The 20404-nt window shown below is 41.6% G+C and overlaps 1 protein-coding gene across 1 annotated transcript in view; it reads right to left on the bottom strand.

Annotated features, from left to right (window-relative positions):
- Positions 1-648: 648 nt before the first annotated feature.
- The window catches only part of LOC121305632 (Fc receptor-like protein 2), a 21231-nt gene continuing 1475 nt past the window's right edge, over positions 649-20404 (bottom strand). Inside the window, exons 2-6 of the mRNA XM_041237326.1 lie at positions 8900-8935; positions 4354-4441; positions 1477-1490; positions 1059-1343; positions 649-983 (exon numbers count right to left, since the gene is read on the bottom strand). Of these exons, the coding sequence (XP_041093260.1) occupies positions 682-983; positions 1059-1343; positions 1477-1490; positions 4354-4441; positions 8900-8935 (725 nt within the window). The 3' untranslated portion in view covers positions 649-681. The remainder of the gene's footprint in view (positions 984-1058; positions 1344-1476; positions 1491-4353; positions 4442-8899; positions 8936-20404) is intronic.

Below are 20404 nucleotides of genomic sequence, written 5' to 3'. Positions count from 1 at the left end.
CTTGAGAAGAGCGTCTCTCGTTGTCCTCTGCTCTCTGTTTGCTTTTATAGCCAAACTTGCTTTTTGCGTTTGTCCTGATTTTACGATTGGTTTGTTTATTTCTCAGAGACCAGCCCTGCCTCTTATCCACTCTGAATGTGCTCTGTCTGGCCAGTAGGGGTCGCTGTTGCACGATGAGGGGAAATGGTCCCTGCCGGTTTCCCAACCCCCAACCGGGGAGCGTCAGCCAATCTGGTGCCCCCCTCAAGGTCCCCAGCAAAGGTCAGCCTCTTTGCACAGCCTGGACACGAACTGGTGCCGTCCAAGCTGTGGGACTCATCCTGCGCTCCCAGCGGCAGCATTTTAACTGGATGAGCTGCTCGGGGTCCCCCTTGCTATTGTATTTTTTCAATTGTGTAAAGTGCCTTGAGATGTGCAAGTCTGCACATAATAAGGCACTATATAAATCAAGGTGGTTGTTGTTGTTCTGTATAACATCAGATATCGCTTTGATTTGAGCTATTGTGTGGTATTGAGTAGGTGAGAAACTTCAATCTTAATAGACAGAGAGGCATAGAGAGGAACAGAATTAGAAATTGAGAATTAGAGAATGCTGGAGGCTCCCAATCAGCTCTAGCAGAACCAAACAGCACCCCCTACTGCTGAGGGCAAAGCTTTAGTAAAAAGGAAGGAGATTCTGTGTTACTCACCAGTTACATTTACCCAGATGGGATCGCTGTATTGTGAGTAAAACGTGTTACTGCCCCGTCCAGCTCGACACCAGTACTCTCCACTGTGGGACAGAGCAGCAGCACTGATTGTGTATCCTGCTCCAGCTCCACTGCTGCTGTCAGTCTGGTACACTGGAGCTCCCTGCCTGTCTTTGTACCAGAGATATCTCCAGCCACCAGAGCCCCCCTGAATCACACAGCTCAGGGTGACTGTGTCTCCTTCAAATATCTCTCCTGCAGTCTCCCTTGTCAATGCAGGCTTTGGTTGTCCCTCTGAAATACAAAAGATGACAAATAAGGGCACCACACACAGTCAGTGTAACAGGATCACTGTGCTAATAAACTCACCAGACACTGTCAGTGTAACAGGATCACTCCGCTGAGAGGAAGGTGGTCGGTCTCCTCTTTGTGCCTCACACTGGTACTCTCCACTATGGGACTGAGTGACAGGGCTGAGAGTGTATCTGGCTCCAGCGGTGTCTCTGATGTTCACTGTGCCTCCCTGACTGCTCTTGTACCAGAGATATTGCAGCCCAGTGAAACCCCCCTGAACCACACAGCTCAGGGTGACAGTCTCTCCGGTGTACAGCTCTCCCCATTGAGGACTGCTGGTGAGCACAGCCTTTGGCAGCTCTGGGTAAAGAAAAGAAACAATGCATGTTAGGAACACAGACCTGCCTGCCAAGGACAGAAATAAAACACAGCTCAGCATGACCTGCACCCACAGGCTCTGTTTACATAGACTTGTTAATGTTAGGTTACTCACGTAACCCTGGTTCCCTGAAAGAGAAGATGACCACCAACAACATTATGTATGGGATATGCCTGCCCATTGGGTAGGTATTGCTGAGCTCTATATCAGAGCTGCCGGTAGGCCCCTTCCTGGGATGATGCACTCAGTCCTGCCCACCGAGGGATTAAAACCGTCATCCCGAGGAAGCCATTTCTTTTTTTCCATCGAACATGTGAGGGCAACCAGTGCAACCTTGAGGTTGGTGGTCGTCTTCTCTTTCAGGGAACTAGGGTTACGTGAGTAACCTAACGTTCCCTTTCAATTCGAAGATAACCACCAATGACATCATGTATGGAATAATGTATACCAGGGCCGTCGCGAGGGAGAAGGAACGGCAGCATATGTGGGATGCATCAGAACCACATAACCCCAGGGTTACCAGTGTGAGCTTACACCTTCAAGGACCCTCGTGCCTAGCCATTCAGGCGGTAGAACCTGGAGAAGGTATGCAGCGTAGCCCAGCTAGCCGCAGTACACATATCAGACATCGAGGCCCCTCTGAAGAGGACCCAAGATATAGCCAACCCTCTAGTGGAGTGAGCGGCTACCCTACCAGATGGGGGGCAAGCCAGCATCATCATACGCAGTCGAAACTGTGTCCACAATCTAATGTGACAGACACTGCTTTGAGAGGGGCTGTCCTAGGGTCCGTGTCCCATGACAGACAAAGAGCTGGTCAGTAACACCTCAATGCCCGCACCTGGCAAAGGAAATTCATTCTCTCATCCTCTGAAGAGAACGGGGGTGGATGGAAGGACTCCAGTTCCACAGACTGATTAACGTCAAAGGTTGTGATCACCTTGGGGAGGAAAGCAGGTTTTGTACTGTGGCAAAAGTGTCTGCTGATTGTGAACAGGTGCAGAGGTGATGCAGTGCAGGAATAATCAGACAACTGTAATCCGGTTTGGAAAGGTTTATTTTTCTTTTTAATCTGGGTCTGGTGACCAAAAGAATAATCCCCGGCAATACACACCTATGTGTAACGCGCGGAGCTAATAACAACGAGTTTACAGCCCAAATAATATACACTTTATCCGCCCCGCAATACCAAACACGGTCACCAGGCCTGGGTGTGTGTGACTGTGGTGAACTGCTGTTCTGGCTTGTGCTGGCCCAAAGTGACAGCTCCGGATACATGTTAGCTATCTGGTGATTAACAAACAAGACAATTACTAACAACACGAAAAACAAGCACTCACAAATATTCTTAATACACAATCCTTTGTGTCTCTCATGGTCCTTCCAGTCTCTTAACAAAAACCAAGCGAAGGAAAAGATTTACGATTGTTCAGCCCCTTTTATGCTATCAAGCATGACCCCTTGGTAAACGACTGCAGCTGTCTCTATTGCCTGCAGCTGCTACTTCCAACTGCATCGAGCACTGGAGTGACATGCACTGTGCGCACTGCCGGGACTAGCTTCCTGGAGCTGTGAGCACCGCGGGTACCGGGCACCAAGGAGTGTATTAAACACCAGGCGCACCAAGTGCACCGATGCTGTAGTGCTGGGCACTGGGTGCCGTGTTCAATGAACACCGTGCACACCAAGGTCTATGCGTGCATAGCAAAGCACCAGGGGCAGCTATGCAGTGGTGCTAACCCTAACCACGGGGTCACACACCTGGTCAGCACATAGCATACACCAGAGAGACACAAGGGCCGAAGAGTTGAAGGCAGACAGCAAAAAACACAGTAGAAACAGATGTGGGAGAACACACTGTTGTTTGTTTGCATGGCCCGACTCACTGAGGTGGGTGGGCCTACACAGCTTGCGAGGTCTACTCTACAGCGGGTTGACGTAGCAGAGCGCCGTGGAGGAATACAAGGCTGGATGGCTGAAATAACAACCACGCTGCAGCTAATCCACAGCACAACCTTGGAAAACAGGGCCATGCGGTCTAATACAGACGGGGGGCACACAGTGGCAGCCAAACAACAAGGCCCACTTCAGCTGACAGACGGCGGCTGGGGGAATCACTCGACAGCGGGACTGCGGCAAGGCCTAGCCCCGTGGAGGTACTGTATTCAGTGTCTTTCTTGGGTAATGTGTGTGTCATAGTAAAGTGAACAGGTATGTGTTCTATTTAAAACTATTTCATTTGGGCAGAATCTCTTCTGTGGTATAATCTGCAGTGTAATAATGTTTAGAACCTATTATATCCAATCTGTACCCCCTATCTAGGGAGGGGTTACAAATGATAAAGATACAGTTTGCAATGGCAATACACATTCTATTACTACCACAATCAATTAGAAATACATTTGGAGAAAAAAGGGCTTGATCAAGTAATGACAAGCATTCACTGTATCTTTGGTATGGCCTCTTTTTGCTTTATTACAGCTTCTAGACTACTCAGAGTATGAGAGTCACTCAGACCAGAAAGAGCTTTCATATCAGAAAACGTTGCTAGGTCCCGTTACTACAGCACCTGAGTTGTGTTGAGAACATTAACACAGCTGGAATAGACTCCAGCGTGAATGTATGTGTGAGACATTACAGACAGAGAAGGGGGTGAGGACTCTCTCTTAATAAAACTGAGCTGTTAGAATGAACCTACCTCTCACTGACACCCGCACAGACATATACAGTGCAGGTCTGTGTCAATCGAGCAGAATTAGTCCAGTTTACAGTAGCAGCTGAGTTAATAAACTCAGACACAGTTACAGTACAGGATCACTGCGTGAGAGGAACCCGGTTGTCACCTCTTTGTCCTCGACAGCAGTACTGGCCCTGGTCAGATACAGCAGCTGCAGGTCGCTGTCACCAGCAGCCAGCAGTGGAGCTGCAGTGTCCTCACTGTCTTTGTACCAGAGTTATTTCCAGCCAGCAGAACCCCCCTCAATCCCACACCTCAGAGTGACCGTCTCCCCGGTGAATATCTCTGGGAGTGTACTCTGGGGCAGCTCTTTAATTGTGATGGGAATGTTTAGCTTCTCCCCTGTTTTTTTACATGAATGTGAGTTTAATCACATCACATGAAGTACGGGAAGCAGCAGAAACATTATCTGTCGTGTTGTCTTGGAAACATCTGCATGTTCCAAATTGAAGTCTAAGAGACTAGAAACAATACAAGCTCTTCTACAAAACAAGATGAGAGAATCCCTGCGTCTGGTCACTGGAAACTCTAACAATTTTTCTTACTCATTCAAACCGAGTTACATTCATTACTGTGGTGTTTCAAATATAATGAAACTTAATGTAGCTTAGTCTACCAAACTTAAATGAATTTACTACGCTGAGCAATAGGTATGCAGACATGACCTGCAAATCCTGGTTCAGATTGAGGATCAGGGGGATCTGTTGTTTGAGGGTTGTTGTGCCTTCAAGATCTTTGAGTTTCACAGGTCTGCGCTCAGAATGGGAATGAACTGCATGTTTTTATAATTGTACTTTTGTCACCATAATTGCAGAAGTTCTCCTTAATGAGATCTGCATGCTCAGCACACAATGATCAATCCAAGCTCACAGTGATATTTAATGAGGTCTGCATGCTCAGCACACAATGATCAATCCAAGCTCACAGTGATATTTAATGAGATCTGCTCACAGTGATATTTAATGAGATCTGTATGCTCAGCACACAGTGATCAATCCAAGCTCACAGTGATATTTAATGAGGTCTGCATGCTCACACATAATGATCAATCCAAGCTCACAGTGATATTTAATGAGGTCTGCATGCTCACACATAATGATCAATCCAAGCTCACAGTGATATTTAATGAGGTCTGCATGCTCAGCACACAATGATCAATCCAAGCTCACAGTGATATTTAATGAGATCTCCATGCTCAGCACACAGTGATCAATCCAAGCTCACAGTGATATTTAATGAGGTCTGCATGCTCAGCACATAATGATCAATCCAAGCTCACAGTGATATTTAATGAGGTCTGCATGCTGACACATAATGATCAATCCAAGCTCACAGTGATATTTAATGAGGTCTGCATGCTCACACATAATGATCAATCCAAGCTCACAGTGATATTTAATGAGATCTGCATGCTCAGCACACAATGATCAATCCAAGCTCACAGTGATATTTAATGAGATCTGTATGCTCAGCACACAGTGATCAATCCAAGCTCACAGTGATATTTAATGAGATCTGCATGCTCAGCACACAATGATCAATCCAAGCTCACAGTGATATTTAATGAGATCTGCATGCTCACACAGTGATCACAAGCTCACAGTGATCAATCCAAGCTCACAGTGATATTTAATGAGATCTGCATGCTCAGCACACAGTGATCAATCCAAGCTCACAGTGATATTTAATGAGATCTGCATGCTCAGCACACAGTGATCAATCCAAGCTCACAGTGATATTTAATGAGATCTGCATGCTCAGCACACAATGATCAATCCAAGCTCACAGTGATATTTAATGAGATCTGCATGCTCAGCACACAATGATCAATCCAAGCTCACAGTGATATTTAATGAGGTCTGCATGCTCACACATAATGATCAATCCAAGCTCACAGTGATATTTAATGAGATCTGTCTCAGCATGCTCAAGCACAGTGATATGATCAATCCAAGCTCACAGTGATATTTAATGAGATCTGCATGCTCAGCACACAATGATCAATCCAAGCTCACAGTGATATTTAATGAGATCTGCATGCTCAGCACACAGTGATCAATCCAAGCTCACAGTGATATTTAATGAGATCTGCATGCTCAGCACACAGTGATCAATCCAAGCTCACAGTGATATTTAATGAGATCTGCATGCTCAGCACACAGTGATCAATCCAAGCTCACAGTGATATTTAATGAGATCTGCATGCTCAGCACACAATGATCAATCCAAGCTCACAGTGATATTTAATGAGATCTGCATGCTCAGCACACAATGATCAATCCAAGCTCACAGTGATATTTAATGAGATCTGCATGCTCAGCACACAATGATCAATCCAAGCTCACAGTGATATTTAATGAGATCTGCATGCTCAGCACACAATGATCAATCCAAGCTCACAGTGATATTTAATGAGGTCTGCATGCTCAGCACACAATGATCAATCCAAGCTCACAGTGATATTTAATGAGATCTGCATGCTCAGCACACAATGATCAATCCAAGCTCACAGTGATATTTAATGAGATCTCCATGCTCAGCACACAGTGATCAATCCAAGCTCACAGTGATATTTAATGAGGTCTGCATGCTCACACATAATGATCAATCCAAGCTCACAGTGATATTTAATGAGATCTGCATGCTCAGCACACAGTGATCAATCCAAGCTCACAGTGATATTTAATGAGATCTGTATGCTCAGCACACAGTGATCAATCTCACAGTGATATTTAATGAGATCTGCATGCTCAGCACACAATGATCAATCCAAGCTCACAGTGATATTTAATGAGGTCTGCATGCTCACACATGATCAATCCAAGCTCACAGTGATATTTAATGAGATCTGCATGCTCAGCACACAGTGATCAATCCAAGCTCACAGTGATATTTAATGAGATCTGCATGCTCAGCACACAATGATCAATCCAAGCTCACAGTGATATTTAATGAGATCTGCATGCTCAGCACACAGTGATCAATCCAAGCTCACAGTGATATTTAATGAGGTCTGCATGCTCATGATCAATCCAAGCTCACAGTGATATTTAATGAGGTCTGCATGCTGACATAATGATCAATCCAAGCTCACAGTGATATTTAATGAGGTCTGCATGCTCAGCACACAATGATCAATCCAAGCTCACAGTGATATTTAATGAGATCTGCATGCTCAGCACACAGTGATCAATCCAAGCTCACAGTGATATTTAATGAGATCTGCATGCTCAGCACACAATGATCAATCCAAGCTCACAGTGATATTTAATGAGGTCTGCATGCTGACACACAATGATCAATCCAAGCTCACAGTGATATTTAATGAGGTCTGCATGCTGACACATAATGATCAATCCAAGCTCACAGTGATATTTAATGAGATCTGCATGCTCAGCACACAATGATCAATCCAAGCTCACAGTGATATTTAATGAGGTCTGCATGCTCAGCACACAATGATCAATCCAAGCTCACAGTGATATTTAATGAGGTCTGCATGCTCATGATCAATCCAAGCTCACAGTGATATTTAATGAGATCTGCATGCTCAGCACACAATGATCAATCCAAGCTCACAGTGATATTTAATGAGATCTGCATGCTCAGCACACAGTGATCAATCCAAGCTCACAGTGATATTTAATGAGGTCTGCATGCTCACACATAATGATCAATCCAAGCTCACAGTGATATTTAATGAGGTCTGCATGCTCACACATAATGATCAATCCAAGCTCACAGTGATATTTAATGAGGTCTGCATGCTCACACATAATGATCAATCCAAGCTCACAGTGATATTTAATGAGATCTGCATGCTCAGCACACAATGATCAATCCAAGCTCACAGTGATATTTAATGAGATCTGTATGCTCAGCACACAGTGATCAATCCAAGCTCACAGTGATATTTAATGAGGTCTGCATGCTCACACATAATGATCAATCCAAGCTCACAGTGACTCCCTGTTGGAGATATAGGAACAACTATAAAATTCACTTTCTTATTAACATAGCAGGCACCTTGGAGTCATGTTTCTAATAAAATGTGAGCAATGTTAATGTATTTACTGTGTTGTTGCTACTATATCATTTATTATGCATTTCTCTGTATTTGAAGTATTATGGATTTTCTTGTTGTTTACTGCATCTTGTAAAGCGCTTTGTGATGGTTGTCCACTATGAAAGGCGCCATATAAAATAAAGATTGATTGAATGATTCACATAAGAATGTACTGAAGCTCACATTATTCAAGTAGCAGAAACTGAATTACATTGCTTTGGATAAGTAACTGTCATCTGGTCCTGGTTTCTGTGCTACACTTTAAGAAGAATAAGAATACAAGAAGAAAAGGGGAAACCACTGATAATAATCCTATAATAATGTAAGAATTTGGATTTTCAAACATTGGTTGCAGTCAGCCAATGCAATATTCAAATTGATAAGCTTTCCAGCAATACCACACATAGCCTCTAGGTGGAGGACAGTATGGCACTGTAATGGCTAGTGTTTGCTGGACTCATGCATTGTTCTATTTAACTGTTATGTTGGACAGAAAAAAAGGAAAACTGATTTTTTAAAAAATTGTTTTTTTTTATTTTTATTTTTTTTAGATGATCAGGAAGCAGGATGAGAATCTTTAGCAGTCTCTTCACTTTGTGACTGCATTGACACAGCCTGTTTACACAGAGACCTGACATGAAAAGTGTCATTTCTCAAATGAGCTTCATGCTTTTCCCTCATGAATTGTAAATCCTGTTTTTAAACTGTGTTCACATTGTAAACTGTTCTCTTACCTTCATACTGTCTGGAGCGGCTCACTACAGTCAGCACTGAAAAACACAAGAGAGACAGTCAGGGACTAGACCCTTATAAAATGCATGTAACACATGGTAACACAGGGATAAGTAAGAGCCAGCGCCAGCTAGTGATCTGACTCTTTTGATGAGGTTTCATTCTCTTGTTTTGTTAGTAACACACTGCTGTGCACTACGTGGTGCTGGTGTATATAATAATACACAGAACAGGAACAAAGGCTGTGAGGAGTAAGCCCTATAGAACTTGAAATAGATATTATCTGCTTGTTACTAGTAAGATCCAAAGGGGAAATGAAGAGAAGGACAGAGGAGACATGAGAAGACTAGAAGTCGCCCCGACAAACAAGGAATGCCTACGCTTCAGATCGGCAGGGCCAGAGTCACACGTGGCGACAGGAATTCTGAAAGAGAGAAGTAAATGAACATGCGAAGGGGTCAGAGAGGAACACTGCCAGATATGAAAGCAAGTTGTTAGTAAAGAATACAGAGTTTCCCCTGGCTCAAGGAGAGCTGCCCTCTCAGATGGGAGACGTCTCTCACGGGTGAGACTGAACAGAACGGCCTCCAAGGCCGGGCAGCATCTATGCTGTCCAAAGTGGAAAGAGAGATTGGATAGAGAGATAGAGAGATTGTTAACATAGATTTTGCCTGGGGTCCCCTTCCTCTCAGCGGTCGAGGCCAGTTCGGCTGGGTCTAAGGTTGGGAAGTGAACGTCGCTTGCCCCCCAAAAAGAAGAATTAGTAAAGAATTAGTGACAATAATGGAGGATTTTTTTTATTATATACCGTATTCCTCAAAAATAGTCTGTCTTAAATTTCAGTACAGTATAGTGATCTGTGTATTAAAATCTCCACCAAAGACATGACTACCTGAGTACACAAACAGCAAAGTGACTGACTGCCAAGAAAAAGACATGACTACCTGAGTACACAAACAGCAACGTGACTGACTGCCAAGAAGAGGAACAAAGACATGACTACCTGAGTACACAAACAGGAACGTGACTGACTGCAGAGAAAAGATGAACAACGACGTCACTGCCTGAATACACAAGCAACAACGTGACTGACTGCCAAGAAGAGGAACAAAGACATGACTACCCAAGTACACAAACAGCAACGTGACTGACTGAAGAGAAAAGATGAACAAAGACGTCACTGCCCGATCTCGAATCATCCATGACATACAGGCAGCCATTTTCCAAGAAGAGTCATTAGCTTCCTGAGGAATTGAAAGAGAAGTTTTTACAATTTCAGCGTGTCTAACAAACATAAGAACATAAGAAAGTTTACAAACGAGATGGAGGCCATTCGGTCCATCTTGCTCGTTTGGTTGTTAGTAGCTTATTGATCCCAAAATCTCATCAAGCAGCTTCTTGAAGGATCCCAGGGTGTCAGCTTCAACAACATTACCGGGGAGTTGATTCCAGACCCTCACATTCTCTGTGTAAAAAAGTGCCTCCTATTTTCTGTTCTGAATGCCCCTTTGTCTAATCTCCATTTGTGACCCCTGGTCCTTGTTTCTTTTTTCAGGTCAAAAAAGTCCCTTGGGTCGACATTGTCAATACCTTTCAGAATTTTGAATGCTTGAATTAGGTCGCCGCGTAGTCTTCTTTGTTCAAGACTGAACAGATTCAAATCTTTTAGCCTGTCTGCATATGACATGCATTTTAAGCCTGGAATAATTCTGGTCGCTCTTCTTTGCACTCTTTCTAGAGCAGCAATATCTTTTTTATAGCGAGGTGACCAGAACTGCACACAATATTCAAGATGAGGTCTTGCAAGTGCATTGTACAGTTTTAACATTACTTCCCTTGATTTAAATTCAACACTTTTCACAATGTAGTTCGTAGAAATCGGAAAGATTTCCGAGGGCGAATCCGAGCATCTTGTTAGCCTTTTTTATAGCTTCCCCACATTGTCTAGATGAAGACATTTCTGAGTCAACAAAAACTCCTAGGTCTTTCTCATAGATTCCTTCTCCAATTTCAACATCTCCCATATGATATTTATAATGCACGTTTTTATTTCCTGTATGCAGTACCTTACACTTTTCTCTATTAAATGTCATTTGCCATGTGTCTGCCCAGTTCTTAATCTTGTCTAGATCATTTTGAATGACCTTGTTAACAGTTTTGCAGACAAGACACAACAAAAGTAGGAGGAGTGGCAAACACTGTTGCAGCAGCAAAGGTCATTCAAAATGATCTAGACAAGATTCAGAACTGGGCAGACACATGGCAAATGACATTTAATAGAGAAAAGTGTAAGGTACTGCACGCAGGAAATAAAAATGTACATTATAAATATCATATGGGAGATATTGAAATTGGAGAAGGAATCTATGAAAAAGACCTAGGAGTTTTTGTTGACTCAGAAATGTCTTCATCTAGACAATGTGGGGAAGCTATAAAAAAGGCTAACAAGATGCTCGGATACATTGTGAAAAGTGTTGAATTTAAATCAAGGGAAGTAATGTTAAAACTGTACAATGCACTAGTAAGACCTCATCTTGAATATTGTGTGCAGTTCTGGTCACCTCGCTATAAAAAAGATATTGCTGCTCTAGAAAGAGTGCAAAGAAGAGCGACCAGAATTATTCCGGGCTTAAAAGGCATGTCATATGCAGACAGGCTAAAAGAATTAAATCTGTTCAGTCTTGAACAAAGAAGACTACGTGGCGACCTAATTCAAGCATTCAAAATTCTAAAAGGTATTGACAGTGTCGACGCAAGGGACTTTTTCAGCCTGAAAAAAGAAACAAGGACCAGGGGTCACAAATGGAGTTTAGAAAAAGGGGCATTCAGAACAGAAAATAGGAGACACTTTTTTACACAGAGAATTGTGAGGGTCTGGAATCAACTCCCCAGTAATGTTGTTGAAGCTGACACCCTGGGATCCTTCAAGAAGCTGCTTGATGAGATTTTGGGATCAATAAGCTACTAACAACCAAACGAGCAAGATGGGCCGAATGGCCTCCTCTCGTTTGTAAACTTTCTTATGTTCTTATGTTCTTAAAAAAGATATTGCTGCTCTAGAAAGAGTGCAAAGAAGAGCGACCAGAATTATTCCGGGCTTAAAAGGCATGCAATATGCAGACAGGCTAAAAGAATTGAATCTGTTCAGTCTTGAACAAAGAAGACTACGTGGCGACCTAATTCAAGCATTCAAAATTCTAAAAGGTATTGACAGTGTCGACGCAAGGGACTTTTTCAGCCTGAAAAAAGAAACAAGGACCAGGGGTCACAAATGGAGTTTAGAAAAAGGGGCATTCAGAACAGAAAATAGGAGACACTTTTTTACACAGAGAATTGTGAGGGTCTGGAATCAACTCCCCAGTAATGTTGTTGAAGCTGACACCCTGGGATCCTTCAAGAAGCTGCTTGATGAGATTTTGGGATCAATAAGCTACTAACAACCAAACGAGCAAGATGGGCCGAATGGCCTCCTCTCGTTTGTAAACTTTCTTATGTTCTTATGTTCTAAGTTTGCTTACTATACCAGAATCTAAATCATTAATGTAGATTAGGAATAGCAGAGGACCTAATACTGATCCCTGTGGTACACCACTGGTTACCACACTCCATTCTGAGGTTTCTCCTCTAATCAGTAATTTCTGTTTTCTACAAGTTAACCACTCCCTAATCCATGTACATGTGTTTCCTTGAATCCCTACTGCGTTCAGTTTGAGAATTAATCTTTTGTGTGGTAGTTTGTCAAAAGCTCCCTATACGTTGCCAAGCCTCCAGTTTCATTTTTCTGTATTTTCTGAGACATTTTTATAGGAGATGTTTGCCCCTAGTTTGATTTAAAATACGTTTGTTTGGTGGGCTCTGCCATACCTCTCTCTGTCACAGTGTCCACGTATACTCCCCCTGCTCTCTGTTTTGTCAGCCCTGCTTTGTGTTTTGTCAGCCCTGTTCTGTGTTCTCAGCCCTGCTGTATGTGTTCTCAGCCCAGATCTGTGTGTTCCCAGCCCTGCTCTGTGTTTTGTCAGTCCTGCTTTCTGTTTTCTACATGTTAACCACTCCCTAATCCATGTACATGTGTTTCCTTGAATCCCTATTGCGTTCAGTTTGAGAATTAATCTTTTGTGCGGGACTTTGTCAAAAGCTTTCTGGAAATCTAAATAAACCATGTCATATGCTTTGCAATTATCCATTATCTATGTTGCATCCTCAAAAAATTAAGCAAGTTAGTTAGACACAATCTCCCTTTCCTAAAACCATGTTGACTGTCTCCCAGGACCCTGTTACCATATAGGTAATTTTCCATTTTGGATCTTATTATAGTTTCCATAAGTTTGCATATAATAGAAGTCAGGCTTACTGGTCTGTAGTTACCTGGTTCAGTTTTGTTTCCCTTTTTGTGGATTGGTATTACGTTTGCAATTTTCCAGTCTGTTGGTACCACCCCTGTGTCAAGAGACTGCTGCATGATCTTGGTTAGCGGTTTGTAAATAACTTCTTTCATTTCTTTGAGTACTATTGGGAGGATCTCATCCGGCCCAGGGGATTTGTTTATTTTAAGAGCTCCTAGTCCCTTTAAGTCCCTTTAACACTTCTGCCTCCAGCTTGGACAGATTGCAAATGGTGATCAGACCCCCATATTTTTTGACATGCCATGTAATACCACAGTTCACAAATTGGGAGAAAAACAGGTGTGAGTAATCTCCATATGGTATGTTATTTTCTGTTGGTATTGTGCATACCGTTCTGACTGTCTGCAATGCAATCAATGTTGTTGCGGTTGCTAGGTTACATGTTGCCTGATGTTGGAGTGTTGTGTCATGCTTGCTGTTGCCAGGATGTGTGATGCCGTGAGTGAGTGAGGGGTGTGTGTACAACAGAAATGCCATCTTAAGCATTATAGTATCCAGCACGATAAACCAGCTCTGTGGTTAATCTACAACAACACTGTCAGTTGTGTACAATACAACAGCGTAATTGAGGTTGTATCTTTGTAAATGCAAATTTATTTTATGTTTTATTTTTTCCTCAAATTGAGGGTGGGAAATGTGGGCTGCATCTCAAATTCAAAGTAATACGGTAATTAACTCTTTAGACCCAACTCAAAAACCAAGAAAAATCTATAAAAACAAGTTTTTATCTAATTTTAAATTTCAAATCATTCTTTCAAATAACACCTTTGCATAACAGTCTTCGCAAAGTAAAACTTGTCATTTTACTTTAACAAATGTAACTGGTTGTAAAAAAAAGAAGAAGAAAAACGGTTTAAAAACTATTTACAAAAATATAGCCCAATACTATATACGGTTTGTGGTATTCATATTTTAAAATAGTACTTTTTTTTTAAATTTAGCAAATCAATTTTAATATTAATGTTGATTAAACCTATGAATTTCTAGAAAAATGGTGGTTTCAGAACAGTAATAATAAAATATTGTAAAATGTGTAACTGCAACAGTAGCCATGTAAAATAGAACTGGATGAACAAAGGGGGGGGGGGGGGGGGGGGGGGGGGGGGGGGGGGGGGTGGGGGGGTCCATTATTTTCTAAGCAGATATATATATATATATATACAGTGGTTTGCAGAAGTATTCACCCCCCTGCAAAGTTTTCACATTTTGTTGGCACCTGAGCGTACTCCAATTAGACTTTACATGTAGAATCTACACAAACTACTCCACATTGATAAAGTTAAAAAATACACAGAATATAAATAAGGAAGATTTACAGAGAAAAACAGATTCATCTGCATAAGTATTCAACCCCTTTGCTACTACAGCCCTAAATCAGCTCAGGTGCAAATGATTTGTTTGAAAGGTCACAAAATTAGTGAAATAGTTTTAGCCTGTGTGTACTCAAAGTGGTTTAACTTGTAGATAATTTCCCTCAGGTATATAAAAACTTTCAAGCTGCAACTCACATAGTGATCCAACAAAGCAACCATGAAGACCAAGGAGCTTTCAAAACAAGTCAGGGATAAAGTGGTAGAGAGGTACAGAGCAGGAGAAGGGTACAAGAAGCACAGTGAATTAAAAAAATGCTGATTATCCCTCTCAGCACAGTGAATTCCATCATTAAGAAGTGGAAGATGCATTGTACCACCCAGACGCTACCCAGATCAGGTTTCCCTCCCAAACTGAGCAGCCATCAACAAGAAGCAGGAAACTGGTTCGGGATGTTAATCTGAAGCCAACAATGACCTTGAGAGATCTGCAAAGCTCTGTGTCTGAGATGGGAGTCAGTGTTCACACATCAACAATAAGCTGGTCCCTACACAAAGCTGGCCTGTACGGACGGGTGGTAAGAAAAAAGTCATTACTCAAAACGCCTCATCTTAACGCACGTATGGAGTTTGCAAAAAAGCATGTAAAATGGATACCTGCTAGAGAATGAGATGAGGGAATTTAAAATGGATGCCTGCTAGAGAATGAGATGAGGGCATTTAAAATGGATACCTGCTAGAGAATGAGATGAGGGCATTTAAAATGGATGCCTGCTAGAGAATGAGATGAGTGCTTTTAAAATGGATGTCTGCTAGAGAATGAGATGAGTGCTTTTAAAATGGATGTCTGCTAGAGAATGAGATGAGTGCTTTTAAAATGGATGTCTGCTAGAGAATGAGATGAGTGCTTTTAAAATGGATGTCTGCTAGAGAATGAGATGAGTGCTTTTAAAATGGATGCCTGCTAGAGAATGAGATGAGTGCTTTTAAAATGGATGCCTGCTAGAGAATGAGATGAGTGCTTTTAAAATGGATGCCTGCTAGAGAATGAGATGAGTGCTTTTAAAATGGATGCCTGCTAGAGAATGAGATGAGGGCATTTAAAATGGATGCCTGCTAGAGAATGAGATGAGGGCATTTAAAATGGATGCCTGCTAGAGAATGAGATGAGGGCATTTAAAATGGATGCCTGCTAGAGAATGAGATGAGGGCATTTAAAATGGATGCCTACTAGAGAATGAGATGAGGGCATTTAAAATGGATGCCTGCTAGAGAATGAGATGAGGGCATTTAAAATGGATGCCTGCTAGAGAATGAGATGAGGGCATTTAAAATGGATGCCTGCTAGAGAATGAGATGAGGGCATTTAAAATGGATGCCTGCTAGAGAATGAGATGAGGGCATTTAAAATGGATGCCTGCTAGAGAATGAGATGAGGGCATTTAAAATGGATGCCTGCTAGAGAATGAGATGAGGGCATTTAAAATGGATGCCTGCTAGAGAATGAGATGAGGGCATTTAAAATGGATGCCTGCTAGAGAATGAGATGAGGGCATTTAAAATGGATGCCTGCTAGAGAATGAGATGAGGGCATTTAAAATGGATGCCTGCTAGAGAATGAGATGAGGGCATTTAAAATGGATGCCTGCTAGAGAATGAGATGAGGGCATTTAAAATGAGAAGAATGAGATGAGGGCATTTAAAATGGATGCCTGCTAGAGAATGAGATGAGGGCATTTAAAATGGATGCCTGCTAGAGAATGAGATGAGGGCATTTAAAATGGATGCCTGCTACAGAGAATGAGATGAGGGCATTTAAAATGGATGCCTGCTACAGAGAATGAGATGAGGGCATTTAAAATGGATGCCTGCTAGAGAATGAGATGAGGGCATTTAAAATGGATGCCTGCTAGAGAATGAGATGAGGGCATTTAAAATGGATGCCTGCTAGAGAATGAGATGAGATGTATATGTGCTAGATAAAGATGTTTAAAATGCATTGATGAGAGTTTGAAGGGTGTCTGCTTTGAAATCTCTGCCTGCTAGAAAAAATGATTTTAGCTAAAAAGTGATGTCTGCTGCACAATTACTTTACGCACAATTATAATGCTGCCACTGGGGAAAAAAAAAAATTGTTCTGTAGTGATTCATATTGTTTTGAAGCTACAATTGTAAACACATTTTCTCATTTTGTTATTTTAAGTTCTATTGAAATAATATATTTCAGATTTTCATAATAATAATAAAGTGTGTATTTTATTTTAAAAGAATAAAGCAAAAATTGTTTTTAAAACTGTACAAATTGCTTATTTGAGGGCTAACAGTGAACAATCTGCACAAAAAGCCCATTTATGACTTGGAAACGACAAAATAAATGGTCAACTGGGTGATTAATTAAGAATGTATGTTTGGAAAACCAACTTCCTGTAAAGGATTAAGAAGGGTGACACCTGGTGGATACGAGGTGCCATGACTCTCTCCCCTGAAATAAATAACACGATATTCAAATGTAGTGTGATGAATGTGTAACAATTTAAATGATTAAATTGGTTTTATAATCATTTTAATTGCTAACCTTGGGGACGCAAGTTTAAGAGTTGTTTAAGTATGTTTTCCCAATAACATTGAAATGTTTATTGTGTTTCAATGTATTTTAAATAAAAATAATTCATAAGTTATTTTACTTTCATTTTTGTACGCGTTTAACATGCTTGTAATAGTAATTCAGTAAAGAGAATGAAACAAATTTGTATCCTTCTATGACCAATATAACTAAAGTTATATCAAAATGAAGTTTTAAGGGAATTGCGCACATTGCTTGTGTAAAAAGGAAGTGTCATTCAAACTCTGCAAGCCAATGAAAGCACTAACTTCGGTCAGGGATAAATTTCCTGTGTTGACCCACAAGTCATGGGATCAGTAACGTAAATTCCGGTTGGGTGCTGTATTTAAAGCATGAACTCTCTCTCTCTTGTTCCTGAATAATTCGCAATGAAGTAAACTCAGCATTGTAATGCTGACCCAAGATGTGGATTCTACATCCAAATACAACTCCGTGCTTCCAAGACTCCTGGCTGCTACATCCTACAACTCTGTGCTTCCAAGACTCCGAAGACCAACAGCATCGCAACATTTGTTTAAACAACAAACACATCTTCAGAATAAGTATACATTTTAAAGATTGTAAGATTAAACTAAAATGCTGTTTAATAAGAAATATTTAATAATATTTTATTAGGAATTAATGTGTTGCTACAAATTCTGGAGCCTGAACGGGTCAGTGGTGCTGAGACCGCAAGCTCAGGATTGTACAAACAAGTACGCACAACAAAACACAGAGCAGGGCTGAGAACACAGAGCAGGGCTGACAAATCACAGAGCAGGGCTAACAAATCACAGATCAGGGCTGAGAACACAGAGCAGGGCTGAGAACACAGAGCAGAGCTAACAAAACACAAAGCAGGGCTAACAAATCACAGAGCAGGGCTGAGAACACAGAGCAGGGCTAACAAATCACAGAGCAGGGCTGAGAAAACACAGAGCAGGGCTGACAAAACACAGAGCAGGGCTGAGAACACAGAGCAGGGCTGACAAAATACAAAGCAGCGCTGACAAAATACAAAGCAGGGCTGACAAAATACAGAGCAGGGCTGAGAACACATAGAGCAGGGCTGACAAAACACAAAGCAGGGCTGACAAAACAGAGAGCAGGGGGAGTATACGTGGACACTGTGACAGAGAGAGGTATGGCAGAGCCCACCAAACAAACGTATTTTAAATCAAACTAGAGGCAAACATCTCCTATAAAAATGTCTCAGAAAGTACAGAAAAATGAAACTGGAGGCTTGGCAACGTATAGGGAGCTTTTGACAAACTACTGCACAAAAGATTAATTCTCAAACTGAACGCAGTAGGGATTCAAGGAAACACATGTACATGGATTAGGGAGTGGTTAACTTGTAGAAAACAGAAAGTACTGATTAGAGGAAAAACCTCAGAATGGAGTGTGGTAACCAGTGGTGTACCACAGGGATCAGTATTAGGTCCTCTGCTATTCCTAATCTACATTAATGATTTAGATTCTGGTATAGTAAGTAAACTTGTTAAATTTGCCATCATTGTCACAGGAGGTTAATGGATAGATTGCCTGAATTATCTGGGACCGAAAAATGCAGAGAAAACCTTTCAATGGCCGAGTGAGACCGATATGAGCTGAATGAAACCAAAAAAAAAAAAGAGGTGGATCTGAGCAATACACATAGCCCCATGCACCACAGACCTAACACGGACATAAACAAACAAGATAGCTGCTTCTGCATCCAGCGCTCAAAGAATATCACGGACATTTGCCAAGCTTTTTGAGATGTTATAGTAATAAAATAATGACTTGGGTCGCATTATTGAGGAGTTTGGTGATAAAACAAGTGATCAGGAGATGATTTATCAGTATGCATGACTATGAAGAGGTATGTGATAAATACAGTGAACAAGGGGGCTTGGCTGGGGATGCAGTACTGAGTGTCCTGTTGATATGCAGTGACTTTTAAACCTATTTTACTGTGAATAAAATTACTTTTAAACAGCGTGTGTAAAATAAACAGCGCATGTGAAAATAAATTGGACCTGAAAATAAATTGTGAAGCTGACAAGCGCTGAATAAATGGACCACAAAGGGTTAATCCCTATGCAAAAGAGCCAGGCTCCTCTGCATGTGTGGTTATAGAGATTTTAACCTCATCTCACCAGCAGGGGACAGAATCCATAATGGCAGTGCATCACACAGCACTGCCCGTTACACTGGCAGCACAATTATCTATTAGTTTATTACTAATAGGGTGAGTGATTATATTATTTTGCAATAGAGGTCTGTGTCGAGTGATTCATGACTAAAAGAAAAACAAAAGCTCTATTTTCATCAAAACAATTGTAACCAAATTAAATCAATAAATACAGTAGGAACATTTTCTAGCAGTATCAGAGATTGTAACATTTCAATTGAAATGACAAGCACTGACACAGATCTGTGAAAAACAAGACATTAAAAGACCGCAGAGCACAGGACTGAACCCACACTGCGGTGTTTCCTCCCTCCCACGCTAAGCATGGTTTTCACTCCCCTGACCACCTCCTCAGCTAGTGCATCCTACAGCAAGCTGGATCTGTAACCATTTAACCCCTCCTGAAGAGTGGGTTTGTCTGTATATATTGTAAATAATATTGTGTAAAATGCATGTACTTTTATTGTTACTATTGCAATTAATTCATGAAGTAGCTGACACTCCTGGGAGAACCTGCCTGCTGTGTGTGATTATCAGGTGTAGAATCTAATCAGCAGGTCGGCGTGTTCTAGGGGGGTGTCAGGTATAAAGAGATCCCATTCATTCACCTCAGGGTTGCTGCAAAGCTAAAGCTAATGGGCTGAGCATCATCCACTCTAACCGGACACAGAGATGTAAACACCTTGCTGAAAGCCTCCAATCGCCGTGAGGGTAACCCGGGATCAGAGCCAACAGAGGAAACCGAAACCACCGCCAGCTGGGAGAGTGTGTTTAGAAGAGTACATAAGAACATAAGAAAGTTTACAAATGAGAGGAAGCCATTCGGCCCATCTTGCTCGTATGGTTGTTAGTAGCTTATTGATCCCAAAATCTCATCACGCAGCTTCTTGAAGGATCCCAGGGTGTCAGCTTCAACAACATTCCTGGGGAGTTGATTCCAGACTCTCACAATTCTCTGTGTAAAAAAGTGCCTCCTATTTTCTGTTCTGAATGCCCCTTTGTCTAATCTCCATTTG

Source organism: Polyodon spathula, chromosome 44 (assembly GCF_017654505.1).
Source record: "Polyodon spathula isolate WHYD16114869_AA chromosome 44, ASM1765450v1, whole genome shotgun sequence".
Lineage (NCBI taxonomy): Eukaryota > Metazoa > Chordata > Actinopteri > Acipenseriformes > Polyodontidae > Polyodon > Polyodon spathula.
This window is presented reverse-complemented; position numbering and strand designations above follow the sequence as displayed.